This window comes from Megalops cyprinoides, chromosome 14 (assembly GCF_013368585.1).
Source record: "Megalops cyprinoides isolate fMegCyp1 chromosome 14, fMegCyp1.pri, whole genome shotgun sequence".
NCBI classification, from domain to species: Eukaryota; Metazoa; Chordata; class Actinopteri; order Elopiformes; family Megalopidae; genus Megalops; species Megalops cyprinoides.
In genome coordinates this window covers 14,407,793-14,428,609 of record NC_050596.1, presented here as the reverse complement: position 1 = coordinate 14,428,609, position 20,817 = coordinate 14,407,793, and the positions used below count along the sequence as shown (strand labels likewise).

The 20,817-nt window shown below is 40.5% G+C and overlaps 1 protein-coding gene across 1 annotated transcript in view; it reads left to right on the top strand.

Annotated features, from left to right (window-relative positions):
* The window catches only part of LOC118789415 (tumor necrosis factor receptor superfamily member EDAR-like), a 28,081-nt gene extending 15,598 nt beyond the window's left edge, over window positions 1-12,483 (top strand). The window contains exons 4-12 of the mRNA XM_036545827.1: window positions 55-236; window positions 1,908-1,993; window positions 5,486-5,569; window positions 5,933-6,058; window positions 6,232-6,306; window positions 7,159-7,231; window positions 9,717-9,891; window positions 10,164-10,224; window positions 11,547-12,483. Coding sequence (XP_036401720.1) covers window positions 55-236; window positions 1,908-1,993; window positions 5,486-5,569; window positions 5,933-6,058; window positions 6,232-6,306; window positions 7,159-7,231; window positions 9,717-9,891; window positions 10,164-10,224; window positions 11,547-11,881 — 1,197 coding nt within the window. The 3' untranslated portion in view covers window positions 11,882-12,483. The remainder of the gene's footprint in view (window positions 1-54; window positions 237-1,907; window positions 1,994-5,485; window positions 5,570-5,932; window positions 6,059-6,231; window positions 6,307-7,158; window positions 7,232-9,716; window positions 9,892-10,163; window positions 10,225-11,546) is intronic.
* Window positions 12,484-20,817: the final 8,334 nt, after the last annotated feature.

Sequence of the window (20,817 nt, the reverse complement as noted above, 5' to 3'; positions counted from 1 at the left end):
AATGACTGCTGTAACAGACTTACAGCTCAAAATGGTTACTGTATTTCATTACAGAACTGTGGCTATGGTATCAAAGATGAAGACTACGACTGTGTGCCATGTCCAGCGGGGAAGTTCTCCAAGGGCAAATATGAGATCTGCAGGCGTCACAAGGACTGTGACGCCCTTTACCGGGCCACTGTGCTGACCCCGGGCACCCCAGAGAGTGATGCTGAATGTGGACCCTGTCTGCCAGGGTAAGGCCACCTCCCAAGCCAACACACAGGGTGCGAAATACGGGGGGGTCTCGGGGGGTCCGAGACCCCTTGAGTGACACTTGCGCCCCCCTGAAAGCCTCAACAGCAAAATTTTGGGGGGTTTCCAGAAAAATCTTTAAAAAATTATTTGTCACTTGCAACTGTCACTAAAAATGTCTTTTAACCCTTAAAGCCCAACAGACGCAGCCTGCGTCCAACGTTTGTATGTTTGTCTGACATTACCCAAGTTGCCAGATCGTCTACGAAACACAATCTACACACACAATCCACACACTACATACAATAATTTCTTTACTTGCTTATTTACTATCCACAACACCCCCTGCTGAAAAAACCTCCCATATTTTGAAACCTAAATGTTGGCAGGTATGGGTAGGAGGCGCCCCCCGGGTATTTCACACACTGCCAACACACATTGACACTCCAGACTGTCTGACAGCCCAGACTGTCCCAAATAAGATTTTAACAGGCCGCTGACCTACTGTGATGCAAAGGACATTCTTAAGATAATGTATTTTTAGCAGAGGAGTTCATAGAGCTATTGAGGTGCATTTTGGAAAAATAAAAAGACTATCTCACTGTTGAGAAACAGGCCGTTTTTAGGACTCTTCTCATCAGGTACTGTCTCTACTGTTAAGTTAGAAAAAAAAAAACAAGGTCCTATTTGTCAGCGACTTGTTTCTAAAAAGGAAAGTCTGACTCAAACTTTGTCTCACAGACCATCACTGTTGTCCACTGTGCTTTAAATTATATCTGTCTGTGTATCTGTGGCTTTGCACATGGGTTTGAGGCTTGGTGGCTGTCACCAGTACTGTTCATTATGGTCTCCCAAGACTGGAGGTTACCATGGAGAGCGGGAAACATTGTTACATGTACATCTCAACACCCCAAGAATAATACTTCTGTGGTGTACATCTGATTAGTGGTAGTCTGTGCTTCACAGTCAAACAATGTGACGTAAATGATGTCTGGATGAAGTGCTGCATGTTTCCTGAATGCCCCACCAGCCAGACTAACAGAGTACAATGCTAATGCACAGTGCCTTTATGTAAAAGAACAGTGTGCTAGAACAGTCATGATTAGGGCACAAAACAAAAACACAAAACAAACACATTTATGGCTTCCTTTTTGCTGTATATCACACTGACTTGTTACACTGGGCTTGGAGTTTTTGGCTTCTGTATACATTACACACCCTTTTTTATGAAGGCGGTCCCATTGATACTGCACCTTGGAAAGAGAATGTTGCAAGTAAAGGAAGTCCTAACAGGCCATGCTGCATAGCGCTCTGGAACCAGGACAGAAACAAGTTCCAGGTTCTTGATTGATTGCTTCAGTTTTATAGTCATGCCTTCCAGGGTAGAAAAATGATGCTTTGATTTGTTTTATATATGAGTGCCAGGACCACAGGAGATAACCTTTTTGACCTTCCATGCACTTCTTCTGACTTAAAAAGGGTCATAACAAGAGAGCATCGATTCTGCCAAATCTGAAAAAAAAAATCAATTTCAGACACAACCTTGAATTGAACTGTGAACTCAACAATGAATTTAGAGTGGTGGTCATTTAACTTTTTGCAGGGTTATGTAAGGACTAGCCTGTCTTTGTCTCTTTGAAGTTATTGATTCACTGCAGTGTCTTCATTCACAGATATTACATCCTGGAGAACCGCCCTCGGAACATCTATGGGATGGTGTGTCATTCCTGTCAGAATGCCCCTAGGAACACCAAAGAGTGTGAGTGTGCTGCTATTTCAGTCTACAATACATCACTGCTCTGCAGCCATGGTGCCTCCTCTTATATGCATGCTAGCCCATAACGTAGTATTTCCCCGGTGTTTCTTTCTTCCTGTCCATTGTCTTGAACTTTAACAACATCACCTGGATTCTGAACCTGAGAGAACTGTAAAGTCAGAACTGTTAAGACAGTCATTACTAAATAAATTACATTCCCACAGTTATTTATGTTCAGCACTTAAACTGTCACGATCATTAATCACGATAATTAAATTAATAATACTATTATCCGAATTTGCATATGGAACTATTTTCCCATGTATGTAACAGTGACAGTGGATAGAAAGTTCTTTAAAAGGCACCTCTGCCTTCAGAATGCAGTACCTCACAGCACTTCTCACCAGCACTTGGAGTTATGGTAGCTCTGTTCTGATAATTTCTCTTAGTTTTCTGGATTAGTTGAAGCCGTTGGCCTTTTCTGCAGTTACACCCAAGTTCCTGTCTTCATCATAATCTGTAAAGAAACACTCAATTATGGTAAATGATTCCACTTGCCTGTTTGTGCGTGCATGGCGCTAGGACCCATTTTTCCAGTTGTGTTGGCCTGAACCATATGCCAGAACTAGGATCAAACCAGCACCATTCAACAACCTACACACTTCAATAATGACACTAATCAGCAGGTCATCAGTGCATGGCTGGGGTCTTGTGAAACCCACCCTCTGCTGTGCTCGTGTCTGGTGACTTTTTGACTCCATGTCTGGCAGGCCATCCACAACATGAGTGAGTCGTTGATTGCATTGCATACCTGAACAAATGAGCAAACCGCCATTTCTCTGTGACAGAGAGCAGGGCGCCGTCACTGCGTGAGAGCCGTCTCCCAGTCTGGAGACGGTCTCAACTGAGGAAAGCACCGTTTGATCATCATGGTTTTTCTTATTTTGAAATTCCCAGAAGTACAAAAAAAAAAGAATTCATGAAACAGAAATTGTTAATTAAACCGCTTCCAGATGACAGACAATGAAAAAGTCCTGGGGAATTTTTAGCAATGATTTAGCAATGAAAATAAAATTTGGTGATCCATTTCCACAAAAAGACACTTGAATTCTCATGAGGCACTGAACCCAAAGAAGTTCAGTTTCAGAAGTTACATAATAATTCACCGTATATATCCATCACACCAAACCTCTACGCCAGCCAGAGATACAGCTCTCAATATATATTATGTGCCAATAGTAGTGATGTTACAAGCAGTATGTTTTGAATAGTCAGTCAGAAACAAAAACACTTAATGCCCTCAATGAGAAAGTGACTTCCCCATCTTATGACATGGGCCTTAACTCAGAGCAAAGAAAGGAGGATTGAGTGTCCCCCATTTTAGGAGCAGATGCAGAACTAGCTGTGCAGTGCGCTTGTCAGCCTATACATATGTCAAGATGGCAGGCCCTCTTCCATAGCGCACAGAGAGAAGCCGGGAGACGTGAAGATCGCATGGCGCCAGTGTTTAGAGGAATAGAGAACGCGCTCGTCAAATGAGCTCTGACTGGCATCTCCTCAGTCTCATTTGCTACTCATTTAGGATACACAAATAGTTGGCAGGGCCCCCTTGTGTTTCCTCTGGGGACTGTATTTTATGTCTTGCATTAATGAAATATGTCAGACGCACTGAAACAACTAACAGATGCCTTGTGAGTATTATCATATGTAGTAGCTTCAAAACGTGGTGATGCTCTTGCAGGAACTGGATTTATGACTCCATACAATAGAATTTTAATTAACAAGACTGGTACTCAAAACCAGCTGCCACTTGGAACTGAGAGAAAAAAGGAAATTAATATAAATACAATACCAATTATATAAAAACACTGCAAAAATGATTATGACTAATGATTGTGTATATAATATACACATGATACACACTTTTTGATGCCAGTTTAATTGTTTATGCTGTAAAACTGAATAAGAAAATTAGAATGTGTCAAGATGGAGGGGAGTATTTAATTGAAAGATTTAAGTTAATGTTTGAAAATACCACACACTAAAAAATGAAGTGCAGAAGGTTAACATGGAGTTACTTGCTCAAGGTACAGACGAGCTAGCACTCGCTTGGTAATTTGAAAATTACACAAGCTCACGGTATAGCTTGTATCTAATAATTAAAAGTATGAATGGCAAAAAGAGAAGGATTATTATACACGTGTTGGAACATGCTATAATCACTTCATATATGTTAGAAAATTAACCCACCCTTGCTCTCCACAAACTACTTGCTTTCAATGAAAGTCTAGCCCTTTTCCAAATTCCAAACATGCGATTCCTATAAGTCTATTTAAATACAAGAATACATGTATTATGTATCATTAATTTCTTAAGCAGTCTTCCTTAAACTGGAAAACTGTACAATGAAGCACATGAAATTGTACAACTGAGAATTTACTGGAGGAATTCATGTACATATCACCCAGACTTCAAACCCTTGAGTTACATATCCACTTCTGTCACAATATTAGAGCAAACAGAAGAGGTTTCACAATTAGCTTTAAAAACAACCCAAGACATGCACTAAATGTGGTCTTAACGTGAAGATAGATGAAACGGTTCGTCTGTACTGTATATGCCCAGCATGCAGAACCATCAGACACATTTCCATTCCTCATTTTCTTAGCTGGAACGGAAGGAAGATCATTTGTTTTCACAGCACAGGTAAAATTGTGAAGTCATGGTAAACCATTGTAATATTTACAAGTGGAAAAATATGTTTTGTTCTTCTGTTCAGTCTGAATTATTTCTAGCTTTGTTTAATAGAGCAGAACTCTTACATTATGTGTTTGTTTATTCATTTGCCTCATAGACAGCCAAGGGGGATTTCACAAGGAAGTCTGATGCCTCCTGGGAAATATCACAGATAATAATACTGCCTTCCCATAATGACTAGCATGAGCTTAGGTGTAGTTCTATCAGTATTCCACGCATTGATACAGAGACACAATGTCATCATAGTGGCTGCAGTTTTTGACTTGTGGGGCTATGGGATCCAGCAGTGCTGTTCTAAGATTTGAACACCAATACAGCTTTAATCAAATAAAAAGGGAACAAAGGAAGCATTTAAATGGGACCTAAATGGGAGTATGCGCAGTAAAGAATGCGGACAAGAGACAGGAAATGAGGTCCACTCGTGAATTGAATTCTGATATCCATTTGTTTTGCTTTCACCAGTATGCAGGAGGGGTTCTAACCAGCTCCTGTTGAAACGGAGCATTAACTTTATTAATTCAATGAACATACATCTATTTGCCCCTCTCTCCCTAGCAGAACATAGTGAATACATTACAAAATTTTGTATATTTCAGTTTAAGCTTCATAACCTTTAGGTCGTACTGCAGTTTTGTTGTGTATTCATTTGAAGATGCCGTGCAGATTTCAATTAAACTGACTGCAGCCCTGTTAGAGTAATGTTATATGGTGTAGTGATGAGTGTGGTCTCTGCTACAGGCATGCGTGGCACATCCATCTCTTCAGGACACGCCCCCAGTGCCTCCTCTACCAGTGCCACCATATTCCCACAACCACACAAAGGTGAGGCATCCGCACCATATGACATGCAGACCCCATTTTGGGGCTCCATACAGCATTTCCACAGACAACCATGACCTATCCCATTTATTAGTTTTTAAACCTCACCTTTTCAAAGTTCAGAACATGGAAGTGGAATATTGAAGTATTTATTCAACTGTGTTTTTATATAGTTTTAAAAACTCACAGCTTAAAAGAAGTGATGTGTTTATAAACTGTTTTACAGCTACATAAACCAACCCTTGAAAAAACGGTCATCTAAACTTTAGTGTTGCTGTATTAGTGTGAACAGTTGACATGCACATCAGCGGCCTCTTGGCCCATGGAACCAGATTTTACTGACATTCTGTTCTCTTTGTGTCTTAGATCCCACTGGACAGGGGCACTTGGCAACAGCCCTCATTATCGCCATGTCAACCATCTTTATCATGGCGATCGCCATAGTGCTGATCATTATGTTCTACATTCTAAAGGCCAAGCCAAATGGCCAAGGTGAGACTGCATCTTGAGGTGTACACTCATACAGAAACTAACAGATAACACATAAGAGTCATCTGCTTCTATGCTCACACATGCACAGGTAGACATGGAAACAAAAATCATTCCACAGAGGCCTCATTTTTGTGTAACAGATCAACTGAGCTAAAGGTGTGTATTTTTGGCAGCGTGCTGCACTGGTCAAGTAGTGAAAGAAGTCGAAGCACAGACCAACAATCAGGAAGACAAGAAAGAAGCCCAAGGTAAGAGACAACTGTAAAAAACTAAAGAAGAAAGAGCTCGCAAAAACATGACAGCACTCATCTTTTGGTTTTGCTTTTAGTTTTTAAATACTGTGATGACTTGGTTATTCTGTTCAGTGTCAGATTGAGGTCTAAAGAAATTGTAAACCAATAAAAGCAGCTCAGTTGTGAAAATATTGAGGCAGATATGGCTTGAATGAATCTTGAATCAGCAGTTTCATTGGTCTGCCAAAAGAGCTGAAATTTATATGTACATATGTAGCACTGACATATAGCAGAAAATAAAGTGTTGAATGGCAATATTTGCCACCCTTGGGTGTCTGCTACATGGCAAAGGATTAAAGGAACACAGTTTTTCCTCTGCATGTCCCTCTGTGTGTGGGCATACAGAACCAACTGTCATGCTCTTGAAAGAATTTCCTTAATTATCTGCAACCGGATTTATTGTGATTGACAGCACCAACATAGCTTAGAGCATTTTAATCAGTAGCTGCTCTAACAAAAATGCTCAAACATTAATAATAAATGCAAGCATGTATATGGAAGACAAGTTGGGAATATGTTACTTTCCGTCCTCTCAGGAGGTGTCTCTTTACCATAGTATTTAAGGGGATTACCGCCGTGGCATGCTTGAGTTGGGCCATATCTGTGACAATTATTTTGCCATTTATTTATTTAAAAATTGAAACTATGAACAAGGAAACTGTTGTAATTGTTCTAATATGCACATTATATCTTTACATAAACAGTAAAAAAGTATGCTTACGTTTTGCTTCAATTCCTGTGGAAGCTATTGACATAGGCTTTTTGCAATCCATTGGACCTGAATAGAAAGCAGTGTTTCTTTTACAGATAGTGTAACAATCTTCACAGAGAAGGATGAATTTGACAAACTCAAACCCACTCCGCCAAAGACAGTGAAAAGGTAAGCAGGAACTTCCTTTGTACATGCCAGATTGGAGACAAAACTTTGTTCATTGAACCCATTACAACAATATTGATGGTGAGATTAGGACAATGTGTCAAGAATAAACTTATTTATAACAGTTTCTGAGAAAGCTGGCCAATATACAAAAAAAAACCTGTCATCAACAACTTCCAGGCATGATTTCCTAACTTAAGGGCATAAACAAGTTGTAAATAGTGCAAGTAAAGTCTGTTCCAACTTGATCTGACACCTCAAAGATATGATTCTTATCCGTTTTTGCTGCATGGAATCTGTTGGTAAGGAAGTCACCACAGGACAAGTTCTAGCAGTTGTATCTGTAGCTCCTGGCCATTTCAATGGAAGGAGTTCTGGAAGAGCTTTGTATAAAACTCTTGGACAGGCATGCTGTGGGAAGGGCCAGTTCACCTGAGGATTCCTACTGGAAATGCAGTGACTTTGATGAAATGAGATAGTCATACATAGATGTGCCCACAAACCTTGGGATTTGAAGATGTTTACTCACACAAACAGTGCTGTGAGTGACAGCCAGTCAAAAGGTATCTGTCCATCTTTAAAGTAGTACTTTAAAGGATGTAACATTCTCACCTAGGGCTGTGACGATAATCGCATCACCGCAATACCGCGGTCATGAGACGCCTACCGTGGGGTTGAGCTCATTACCGCATCACTGCAATTATTTATTTATTTTAGGGCTGTCAACGTTATCGCATTAAAGCTCGTTCGCGATTAATCTGAGAACTTAAACGCGTTAATGTTTTAACGCAAATTAATCATATTATCAAGTTTGACCGCAACTTCCTTCCGTAATTCCAGCGCGGATATTTACCTGGCTGAATGACTGAAAGGCGTGGTAAACGCAGATGTGCTGAATGGCAAATTTCGTTTTAACCCTTTCGCATGTAACTTATTTGTTATGGTATGTAGCCCACATGTTACCTTATATGGTTCGTTATGGTTTCATTTGCGTTATTAAGTTTCTTATAGATTTCAGTTAGCATTTGCTATATTTCTGGAGTTAAATCGCTGTTTCCTCAAAGCTAAAATTAGCTAGAATTTCTCCAATCTAGTGTTCTAATCGCACCAGTTTTAGTATATGTGCTAAACTACTAATCACACCGGTGTGACCGTACGCGCGAAAGGGTTAAAACGAAATTTGCCGTTCAGCACACCTGCGTTTGCCACGTAAAATAAAAAGAACTTAAAATAAAGAATGAGTACATTTCGATTTTTTTTTGCAGCACTTTATACAAGCAGTGATTGTAGTAGATAGCCTACCGACATCATGAATGTTCAATTATGTTGCATGTTAAAAAACCATTAACCTAATGTTCCCTTACCATCTTCTTATTTGTCATTTGATTTGAAAAATAATTAAAACTGTTTTAATGCGGCTACATATAGCCTACCTGTTCATGCTGCTTCAGACGCCATTATTGTAGAGCCTACAGAATTATGTGAATTAAAATATAAAATATTAAAATGTTAAAATGTTAAATGTAAAAATGTTAAAATTTATAATATATGTAAGTTTGCAATCACTTTCTAAGTTGTAATCAGCCTTCCCGAGAATTTTGCAGAAAAATAAACAAGTTGTTCATGTGCAAACGCTATGGGTTGGCTTTTTGTGTTGCGCGGGGGTCGGAGGGCGGCGCTGGGGGGGCATTTCGGTAAACCGCTAAATCGCGGCAATTTGTTGCTTTATTACCGCGGAAAGAAAAAATCATTACCGTCACAACCCTATTCTCACCCCTAAGCTTTTATACCTGTGGAAGGTGAATGGTGCATGAATGCACTCTATTGAGCCTACACCATGTAGACAATGGGTGGCTATTGTTTTTACACTGTATTGTACTGTGTACTCCAAAAACACACATGGAAAATCACATAAATAACATAAAGACATATCCACACAGACCCTCATGCATGTCCACATGTGCACGAGACTACATGCACACATGATCCCATTTTGTTTAAGACAGACAGACAGACAGATAGGCGCACACACACACACACACACACACACACACACCCACACCCTAACTGTCTAGACAAAGATACGCAACAGCTAACCCAATGCTTGCTAATGCACAGTGAGGTGTGCATACTGGTAGAGGTGTCGCCATAAGTCAGACTGACAAACAGTGTGTCTGGCTCTGCACACTAGACAATGTGTTTCTCTGAACTGGTTGCCAAGCCACTACAGGTATGCAGGTATGCTGAGAAACAATGATATTCTGTGAGCATCTCTGTACTGAGAGTCAACAAGGCGTTTCGGCTGGAAGCAGCGGGACCAAGGGTGTGCTGAGTGCAGGCTAAAACAGGCCAATCACAGTCCCTCGAAGCATAGTTTTGCATGGGCCAATCAAGGCCTTCGTCAGTGCAGCCTGTGTCAGTGAGAAGGTGAGCCAATCATTAACTGCAACAGAGAGACTGATACCGCAGCGCCCTCATCTGTCCTCAGTGAGAACGACGCTTCCTCAGAGAATGAGCAGCTGCTCAGCCGTAGCATTGACAGCGATGAGGAGGCCGCATTAGAGAAGCAGGGAGCTGCTGACCTGTGCCTGCTGTCTCTGGTCCACCTCACCCGAGACAAGACCTGCTCTTCCACCAACAGCAACAGCAGCAAGTCTACTGGGGTAAGTTATGAAAGCAATCAAGTGGGTCGTCTTTACTAGAAATCTTAACTAGAAATGCAAAAACAAACATATTTATTCACTTACTTTGACAATGTTTGCTATGTAATGTTGATTACATTGCATGGAAGTATGTAATTATCCTTTATATTTGTGTTTGCTGATGATGCACTTTTTATTGAGTTTTGGAAATATCCATAGCAGCACCTGGTATATATATATATATATATATATATATATATATAAGTTCCTTCATTTTTCCTTTGTTGTTGCAGATTCAGAGTCGAAGGAAAAAGATCATGGATCTTTATGCAAAAGCTTGCAACATTGCAGAGGGTGAGCGATTTCCTACAAAACACTCTTCCTCTGACACCCGCACACAAAGCCAACCAGGAGGCTCCGTTCTGCTGCCCTCCTGAGTAAGACACTCAGGAACAATCTGAGACTGTTCTACACACAGTGTGTCGGTGTAACTGTCACCATCACTATTGTTCTGTTTCTTTCCTGGTGTCATAGTTATACATACATATGTACAGCTATAATAACACTCACACTGGAGTACCATGGGCAGTTACATAAGCTCTCCTCTGTGCGTTTGAAAATAAAGCCTGTTCTGTTCTTTATAATTGAATCTGAATACATCTGCTCTATGTCTTGTATCTCCCTTGAATACATTAACTGAAGCCTATTTGAAGAGACTTTACCATAGAACTAGCTCGCATGTGTACTCTCTCCCAGCCTTTGTTCCACAAAAAAATTAGGACCATCTGGAGTGGTGTGGTGGCAAGAAATTAGCGCTGACTTAAAATGAAATTTTCAGTGGGGTGGAAAATTTTTGCAGTTATAATAGGCATTATAGTTATAATGTTCAATTTTTGCAGTCACAGCACATCAGTTGTTGAAATTAGTTATGGCTCATTGTAAAATGCAGTAAGCCAATGATAGTTTTGAGGGAACAGCTGTGGAAAGCGCATCAGAAACAAAGAGTCTGAATATTTATTTAATAGAACTACCAATAAGGAAGACATTAGTTCTACAATAACTGAAAATTTGTTGTGTTGTGTGTTGGGTCACAGACCATTAATCTTAATCTCTTCTACCCAAAGCTCTATATGTCTGTCTCTTATGTAGATGTACATGCTGTATATTACATACAAGAACAACATCCTGTACACCATCCTACAAAAAAGTCATGGGACTTGGGTAGTTATTAATAAAACATGCCTTTATTCCAAGATATGATTGAGCATGTTGGTCTGCCTTTGGCTTCAATGAGTTTTCAAAGACTGATCATTTTTTTAGCAGAAAGTCTGTGGCATTTTGCTCTACTCCACCTTTAAAGCATTAGTAAGCTTCACTACTGAAAAAGATCCATCTTGGCTTTGCCCTACTTCTGTGTTCTAGTTCATTCCCGAAATGTTAGGTTTAGGTTAGGGCTCTGTGCTGACCACTGAAACATTCCAATGTTATTCTCTTCAAGCCACATGTAGTCATGCAGTCTCACTCACTGTCCTGCAATCATATGGGATGCCCTGTGACTCTTGGTAGCATATTGTAGTTTCAATGCTGTAAGGGTTTGGTTAAACTGATCCATTCCCTGCTTCATCATAATCTCTGTGAGTGCTGACACCCCTCCAATTGCCTGCTCTTACCTTCAGGCCTGAGCCCCACGGAGCTGCCCTTTGATTGCCTGGAGAAGACCAGCCGCATGCTGAGCTCAACCTACAACACCGACAAGGCAGTGGTGAAAACATGGCGCCACCTGGCAGAGAGCTTCGGCCTGAAGCGGGACGAGATCGGCGGCATGACGGACGGCATGCAGCTGTTCGACCGCATCAGCACGGCTGGATACAGCATCCCGGACCTGCTTACCAAGCTGGTGCAGATCGAGCGCCTGGACGCTGTTGAGTCTCTGTGCACGGACATCCTGGGCGGGCCCGAGGGAGCTCCGCCCACCTCCCCCGCCCTCTCATCCCGATGCGCCAGTGTCTGAGCCCCGCCCCCGTCGGCTCTACGTGAAGAATTGGGGACGGCTCCCTGGCTGTGATACCGAGACACTGAGATGCAGAGACAGCAGAGCAAGTGGAATTGTCTCTGTTCTGTCCAGGGGGGATGTCGCACTCACCCTGAAAAAAAATGGCAGCGAGCACTTCGCCCAGCTGCTTAAAGACCAGCCGTAGTCAGAATATGACATCATGTGGGCATTGGAGATGTTCCCTCACTGGTTTTGCTCCTGTTGTTGCCATGATGGAAAAAACAAGCAAAACAGCAGGGGTAAACTCTTGCTCGCTGTTTTTTCTTCCTGGGAAAAGTCCACCCATCTGTGATGGTGATTTGGAGATTGATTAGGGCAAGGGCATCAGGGAATGAAACCACACTCCACACCTCCTGAGAAGAGGCCCAGTGAACTTACTGCTATGTGTCCCTCAGATGGGACCGATTCCAGGGATCCTCTTCACTGAAGGGGTGGGAGGCTTTTAAAACCATGACTAATTCCCAGGCAAAGAACATTTAAAAATCTGTTGGCACCCTGAAATGGAATACTGAGCAATGTAGATTACGTTTGGTTATGAAAGGATGCAGAGGGTCTGTTCATTTTTCTGCCCCTAGCTCCTTGTTTCATGTGTTCGGAAAAGTACAGACTTGTGTTCTCAGAAACTGTCTTAGGGACTATTTAAAGCCATCAGTATTAATCCATCACTGTTCTTCTACACCTGAGGGTGTCTAGCCATCACAAACTCTGTCATTAATGCATGGAGGATCTGAAAGAGGAAGCCCAAATGGAATTCAAGCCCCTCCCTATCTCCAGGTGCTTGACTCCTACAGCCCTAAAGTCTCACTGGTGGTATAAATTGGGAAAATGGTGATTTGCAGTAGTCCTACAGCTTTCCAGTAGCTGTGCCATTAAGCTAATAATGCCAAAGATAACCAGTGTGGACAGAAAAGTGGCTTCCTAACGTGACTAGGAGCAAAGCCAGCATGTTCTGTACAAAATGACTGTTGTGTTGCGTGTTAGGTCTTCATATCTCATGTCCATGTCCGAGTGTAGCACAAGGCTGTTTGTGTTGTGTGTGTTAAGCACCAAGGGACACATGCAGCTCACTAAAGACAATGCTAAAATGTGATTTTTGTGCTGTAGGAAAGTCATTATGAGAAATTAATTTAGATTTTCTTAGTTGAAATCTTCCTTCTGGTCTTTTCGGTTTTGTAAAAGCTATGTCTTCACAGGATTTGAAGGTGTTCTGCTAAGGCCAACCTGTTGATTTACATCATTGTATTGTATCAAAGTCAGTTCCTGTGGTTAGTTTATAGAGCCTTTTCAAACCAATATTTCTTGTATTCTAATGCTCAGGAAAACATGCTCAGCTGGACTCTAAAGGACAGTGCACACACATTTTAAATCAGATTTGCACATCGTTCTTTGATTTCTCTTTGATACATGGATAGAGTTACAGAAGGAGCAGGACTCCGGTAGTGTAAATGAATATATCTGATTATTTTGCATGTTTAGCTCATATTCATGTCACCTACAATTTCACCTTGTCACGTGACAAACAGGACAACACATCTGTGGAAGGTTGTATTGTTTTACACATATATGGAAGATTCAATATTTGGGTGATGCCAATGACTGACATATGTACAAATAAGTCTACTTACCTCATCAACAAACTGTATAATAAAATAAGATTTAAGAAAATTACAAAGCAAAATGCCAAAGGAAACAGAATTCAACTGTATTTATAACTTATTATTGTATATACACATCAATAAAAAATATCAGATACAGCTCAGATGGAAATTCAAACTAAATTGTGATTTTTGTGGCGTTGCTGTTATTTGTACCTCATTAGTAACTTTGCTCAATATTTCTCTTTTCAAAATAATTTCCATCAAGATTAGACAGAATTCACAGGATGTATTTTTAATCTGCAAAACACCAACATGCATGCCAAAACATGCATGACCCCAGCCCTATGACCTGCCTGGCGATTGACTGGTACGAAAAGCTGTAGACCAATGCTGCCAGGGAGACTGGGAGAATGGAATGGTGTCTGTAAATGCACTGTTACGCGCCATGTCTCTCCCCCTCTGGAGTCTGCAGATCCACATCTCTACTTTCCATTCAGGCATGGAAGTGTTTTCAGTGGGCCCTGAAGCCTCTCCCTCCCTCACCCCACTCAGCAAGGCAATTACAACAACAAGCCAGAATGATTAATGGCTGACGGAGATGCTGGGGCAGATCCAAGTCCCCAGCGTAGGCGTCTCTTTATTCAGACAGAAACGGGAGGAGAGTGTCTCAAAAACATCATAGTCTGACATTTTTGCTTGCCTCGGCTATGGCAATTCTGCAGCATTCACCAGGAAGCCTGGAGGTAGAGGTGGGTTTAGCTGGGAGAGGTAGTGTGTGAGTGAAGGTGTGGTGGGTGTCCGAGGGAGTGTAATGTGTCTGGTATGGTGCGGAGGGTGTAGGGTGGAGGGCAGTATGTGAGGTATGCTGCTGTGAGTGTAGAGAGGAGGGGCAATGTGTGAGGTAAGGTGCAGTGAGTGTAGGATATAGGGGTAGTGTGTGAGGGAATATACAGTGGGTGTAGGAGGGAGGGGTAGTAAGTGAGGTATGGTCTGCAGAGTTGTTTTGCTTTGTGGATGGACGGTCATTGCAAAGCATAACTGAGAATATGACAGATTAACTGAAGAGAGACATGCACAAAACCCATCAGAGCCTCAACAACCACACCCACACCCAAACACACCGATAGACGCATGTGCATGTGCACATGCACACACACAGCTGCACTCCTTATCCTCTATCACCATAATTCAAATGCCAAGTGCACAGATTTATTAAGCAGATATGTAAGGGAGAGATATTCTGACCACACATCTCTCACTGGAATTTCAGGCATGAGACAACACAAGAGCCAGTACTGGACACATTTTGTATCTCCAGTTATTAACTGGTGATACAGTAATTATTGAAAAGGTATTAAACATTATAAGGCCTTTTTGATCAACACATATATATTTATTGTATTTTGCATACTTTATATCTCATCAGCGTGGCTTGTATCTACAAAACTATATTGAATATTATTTTACAAGTTACTACGTAACACTCAATGCAGTAAATGCAATCTGGCTTTGATGTTTGCCAAAACTTACAAGGTGGGTACCAAAATAATTAGACACATCCCCTTTTATCCAGTCTGAATTTTATGGGGGGGGGGGGGGGGGGGGGGGGTGGATAGGGGTGGGGAATCAAATATGAAACATGAGGCAATAAAGAGATGGCTCAGATTTCATAAGGATCTGTTTTGAAGCTGATTCTCGCTTTTAAAAAGACCTTTGAGGTCACCGATACCTGGGGGCACAGAGAGGAAGCCCCACCCTGTCTGTGGATGTGGAGAGGCTGGCGTCTGATGCAGTAGTGCACGCCACCACGGCCTGCGGCTACTCTTTTACCACCATCTAGAGGTATGAATCAGGCACAGGACACTAGTGTCAGAACCACAAGGTATACAGCTGAAAGAGGTCCAAACTGACTGCAGTAAAACTTGCTGCAATTACTTACATAGCCCAAAGACAGGGTGAACTGAGAAAGCTGTGCAACATGGAACCTCTAAAGAGGTTAGTCAATCAAAACAAACGAAAAACTACAAGCAACAACAGTAACAGACCATGCAGCAGGCAGCCACAGCATGCTGTTTGTGGACATTTTCTCTGTTTGATGTTGCGTGGGCTGATGCTCTGCCCATAAAAGATGGAGGACAATACACAAGAACAAGTAATCCATTTTAAAATTCACACAGGCTAAGGAGCCCACACACTGTCAGCTAAACATCTAGCTTCTCAGCACACAGCTAACATCACTCATACATCTGTTTTTAAGGCAGACAAAGGTGTTGTTTGTTATCTAGGGGCTGACCTCCTCTCACACACATTCCTCACAAGAACAGAATGTGTTACACAGTTGGAGATGCAGGTGGTGGAGAGAGCTGCTGTTGTTAATATTGCCAATGGAATACACATTTAATCTGACATAACCACCTTCAGTTTAAAAACTATTAACACAAGTCAATGACTACAAAAACACAATTAACAATAATAATTTTCAAGCGAGGTGAAGACAAAGGAACGTATTCTTGTTGATAGTAACAACTTCACCGAAAATTCAGCGGTTTCATTTGTTTGTTTCGTTAGCCTCATGCTGCCCAGCCCTCTGACATGTGATAGTCTATTTAGGATGACTCATGTGGTCTCTTCTGGACCGCTTTGGCTAGATAAGTTAGGGTCTTCCCACTGAGGCTACATTCTGGGTACTTTCTGGCTCCTTATCTCTGTGCCAAAGAGTTTTAAAAGGATATTAAACATTATGGTCATGTAGGAAGTTTCATTAAGTTCATTAAGTACCTGCAGAAAAGCCCCTGCTGGAAAGATTGACATGTGTGAGTATATTGCGACCAGTGGTCACATTTATCCTCATATACAGTGTAAGACATACACGCTCATTTACTTCCTAAGTTTGTCTTTTATTGGGAGCCATTTCAATCACCTGGATAAACATTTTCTTTGTCACACAAACAAAAGAAAATTGCTGGTAGTACAAGCCTTATTGCATAGACACTTTGCTAATCTTCTGCTGAGCAGCTAAACAATATTGTAGATGTGTGCATGATTACCAATGTTCATATGTAGTTTCTGGCCTCACATGTTTCAAAAGAAATGTTTCAGCTAACACAGTGTGACGTGATCTACTCTAGAGCTTTCCTCTGTTCATGATGACTTTGTGTTTAAGACCTTCCTGATAAGCATACACAGTTTCACAAAGCATAAGAAATGCCTTCATTAATTGTAATTTTCAAAAACATAACAGGATTAAATTCAATGTGTAGGGCTTGCAGTAACTCAAGCTTATTGTGAATTCCATCAGTCATATTCAGATAAATATTGCACATCTGTAGCCAAGGTATGGGCTATAGTTTAGAAGGAATGAATCAAAGGCTACCGTTCTTGTGGTTTGGTGGTACACTGATATCTTATTCAGAAACCAACAATGATCCAATTTCGATTAGTGACAGTATTTTCATTAATAATATTGGATTTTACAGTGTGCTGAACTGATGAGTCTACATCTGAGCTACAGTGTGCAATACAGTGTAAAAAGTACAATGCCGGTTTGCAAAAACAAAGACCAGGAAAGCAATACATAAAAACCTTTAGCCACACATTCCACATCACCCTGAGGAAAAGTATGGCATAATGTGAATGCCAGCTACATACAATGAAGACAAAGATCTAAATGAACTGGTAAAAAAAATTGTTCAGTACAGAAATATAGCTATTCAAGGGACAAGCCTGTTACCCTATTATTTTAACAGTATTATGTGGAATACTTTTTTCTCTTTTTTTAACCTGTGCTAACAAGATGTACACCAGATTCCAATCTGTATTACTGATGCATCATTTATTTTAAGTATTAATTCACTCCACTTTGTAATTATTTAATCTGAGGAACACAGAACTAGGGCTTGTGTAAGGTGGAAAAAGTGGCAGCTTCTCAGACGCAAGGGAAGCCAAGCCTCCTCTAAAAATGTATCAAAAATGTTTTCAAACATTCTCCAAAAAAACTTTTTCTAATTTGGAAGATCGACAAATTGGTGTGTTGCCATCTAGAGTTCATTTTTTTTATTTTTAACAATTACAGGAGTACTTAAATAGCTAACTTAACTGCTGGCTTTGCTTACTTCTAACTAGCTATCCCTAATTATTGTGGCTAGCAGACTAATGACAGTTAAATTCCTTAAATCACTGTATATGGATGCAGAAATGTAAATGGCTAAATCCACAGGTTTGTTATTCATGTTCTTAAGTGTAAATAAGAAAAGACAGATATATTTTCAACACTGAGTAATTAAAGTAATGAAAAGTAATACATCAAGCAATGACAGATTATTGGAACAATCTGAGAGCTTTGAACAGTATGTGGATAGGTTACTGGCACAGGGGGGAGGGCGTGGCCTGGGAGAAGTTGTTTTCTAAAGTGTTACTCTTCGGTGAGGTACGGTACCAACAAGCAAAGAGAGTAAGTGCAAGAAAGATTAAGAAAATTCCCTAGACACCCATAAATGTAACAGATTCTTTTTATGTGTGAACTGTGCATATAAAATGGAACACTGAATATATTTTTAAAGACAATTTTATAAGGGTGTTATGGACATGACTACAATGTAAAACTGACATGACATTTTAGACAATATGTAACAGCAGATTGTGTCATGAAATGGTACACTTTCATACTATATCACATCATTTTAGACCTCAGACTAACTAGATAATAAAAATAATCTCAATTGTATATATCCGCTTTAAATTGGTTTTTGTTGGAAATAAAATCACCCTTTCAGTAGACTTGCCAAGTGCTTAGTACATAATTTAGTAACTCACATAATCAAAACGTATAAATATAAATAAGACAATGCCTGGGGAGAGAGAACATCGGGATGCCATTTACAGAAAAGAAATACAATATGTTACTAATCTATTCTGCTGCATCCACAAGTTCTGCCATGATCCCTTTTTTTCTTTTTCAACTGAAGCCAAAACAGTTAACTTTTTGAAACATCACAACCAGTCTTTACAATGTCTTTTATATAATATAGTAGATGCTGACTTTTACCAAAGTCACCCTCAGCTAGAAGCTGTGGAGGGTCAAGCAAATGGAGTAGAGAAGCTCATCTTTGCATGCCTCAGTGTCACTTCACATTGTTATTCTAACACATGTGTATTTACCCTACACCTGTGCCGGTGCTACTATGTATTTACCTACTGTATTGACTACTGAGTTCACAGATGTTGTGAGTATTATACAAGTGTCAGGACAGGTTCAACAATTGAAAGCAATGTGAAACTGTAAGTATGCAGACAACAGTTACAATGCAATGCTTACTCTTGGAGATAGTAAGGGGAGCAGAGACACTATTCTCAGCCTCGGGAGTTCAACCAGCAGAACTCAAAACACTGCAGATGACATTCAATCATTTGTAAATTTTAACTCACATTTCATAAAGTGCTTTTGCTCAGAAGTAGAATACACATAGCTTCCTATGATGTACACTCACGATTTAAAAGTGTTTCGCCTTAGGTTTTTATTTAAAAATTCATCACCAATGTCAATGCGGGTTTTCTACAAAATATATTTTTGTTGAATTCTTGCCCTCTCTTCTTGTAAATTTTAATGCAAGTACTATTCAATAAATGCCTTACTGGCTGATTCACCTAATGGTTTTCGAGACCAAATCCTGTTTCCAATTTGGTTGGAGCAGCTCTAATCCCACTGTGTAGCTGATGGGAACTGGAAAGCAGATGTTTATCAGATATGATCAGAAGGCAGGCATAAATCTACAATTATATAATTAAAACTTGAGTTTATAATGTCAGTGCTCAGCTGACATTTGTGTTTGGACTTTCACTGCATTCATCTTGTATACCTGGAATTCTGCCTTTCATGAAATGGGAAAAACAAACAAACAAGCCACCGGGATGCCTGTTGGGATTTTCTGATTTAAGGCCATGGTGAATTCTACTCTCTGCTCCATTGATGCTACATGACTTCATATGAGGATGCACCATGAACCCAACCACAATCCATACTAAACAATTCCAACTACTTTTAGATATATTTAGCCATAATGTAAAGATCCATTCCTCTAGCCATAATGTAAAGATCCATTCCTCATGGGTTTAGCAAGGAAAATTCCTTACTCAAAAAGACTAAGAGTCTATACAGTAAGAGCATTAGTCATTCCCAGTCAGTATACATTAGTCAGTATACAAATTGTTCTCTACACACTGTTCATGTAATGACCATTATACCAATTCTTTTAGAATGAAGGCTTGATCAAAGAAGCCACTGGTTTTCATCCTATATCATATTCATATAATGACAGTATCATTCTGCTGTCCTCAGAAAATGAAAGACTGCTGTTCCTGTTTCTTCTTCAGTAAGCATGTGATGGTAGGTAACTAGCTAACTTACACTGTGAGATTGAAACAAACGCTTAAAATTGTATTTTTTTATTTTTATTACATTTGATGACTCAGTCTGTATGACACTGCACTTCACTGCTTTTCTGGTATGCTCAGCATCTTGAAATGCCTTGGAAGGAAGGCATTTCATGAGAATTGACTAGTGAAACATGTCTGTTTTCATTGTGCAAGTCAGGCTTAGTTCAACTTCCCTTGCATTGAGCTTGCTTCTTGAAACTGGTTAAGACTGACTTTTGATCCTGATTTACGAAACAGGCCCCTGCTGGAAGCAATAATATGGGGCATGGCAAAACCAGTGACCAAACTCACCCTCCACACCCCGGGACCCACCGTGCACTCGTTAAAGAGTTTAATTGTCAAGCCTCCATACAGCTAAGTACCCACTCAATAACTCATCACTACCCTGACTCATCCAAAGCCCTGTCCCCGCTCAGCGTCAGGCCTTTCTTCCCTCCTTCGTAAACACGCAGCTTTTAGCTACATAAATGCGGAATGTCTGTTATCAATTATTGCATGCCACGCTATTGGAACTGTATTTCTTTTCAAGTGGTCTGATTCAATCTGTTAAAAAACAGACCTAGATGATCACTAAAGTAACAAATACTCAGAAATGTAGTCAAGGCCTTTTTCTGGAATGTCTTCAGAACCCCCTAATAGCAGGAAATAGGAGAGACAGGCCATCATCACTGGCTGCTCATGTGTGATGCACAGTTGTGTACTCCAGTTGTGCTCATTTTGGCATTGTGTACATGATAGAGTGCGATTTAAGAATGGGCTTGTGTCAAATACTAAAAACAAATATGTTTCTGTTGTAAAATTTGGGGGTACAGTGGTGTAAATGTGTGCCATTTTTGCCGATTTGTTCATAGGGAAACTGGGCGA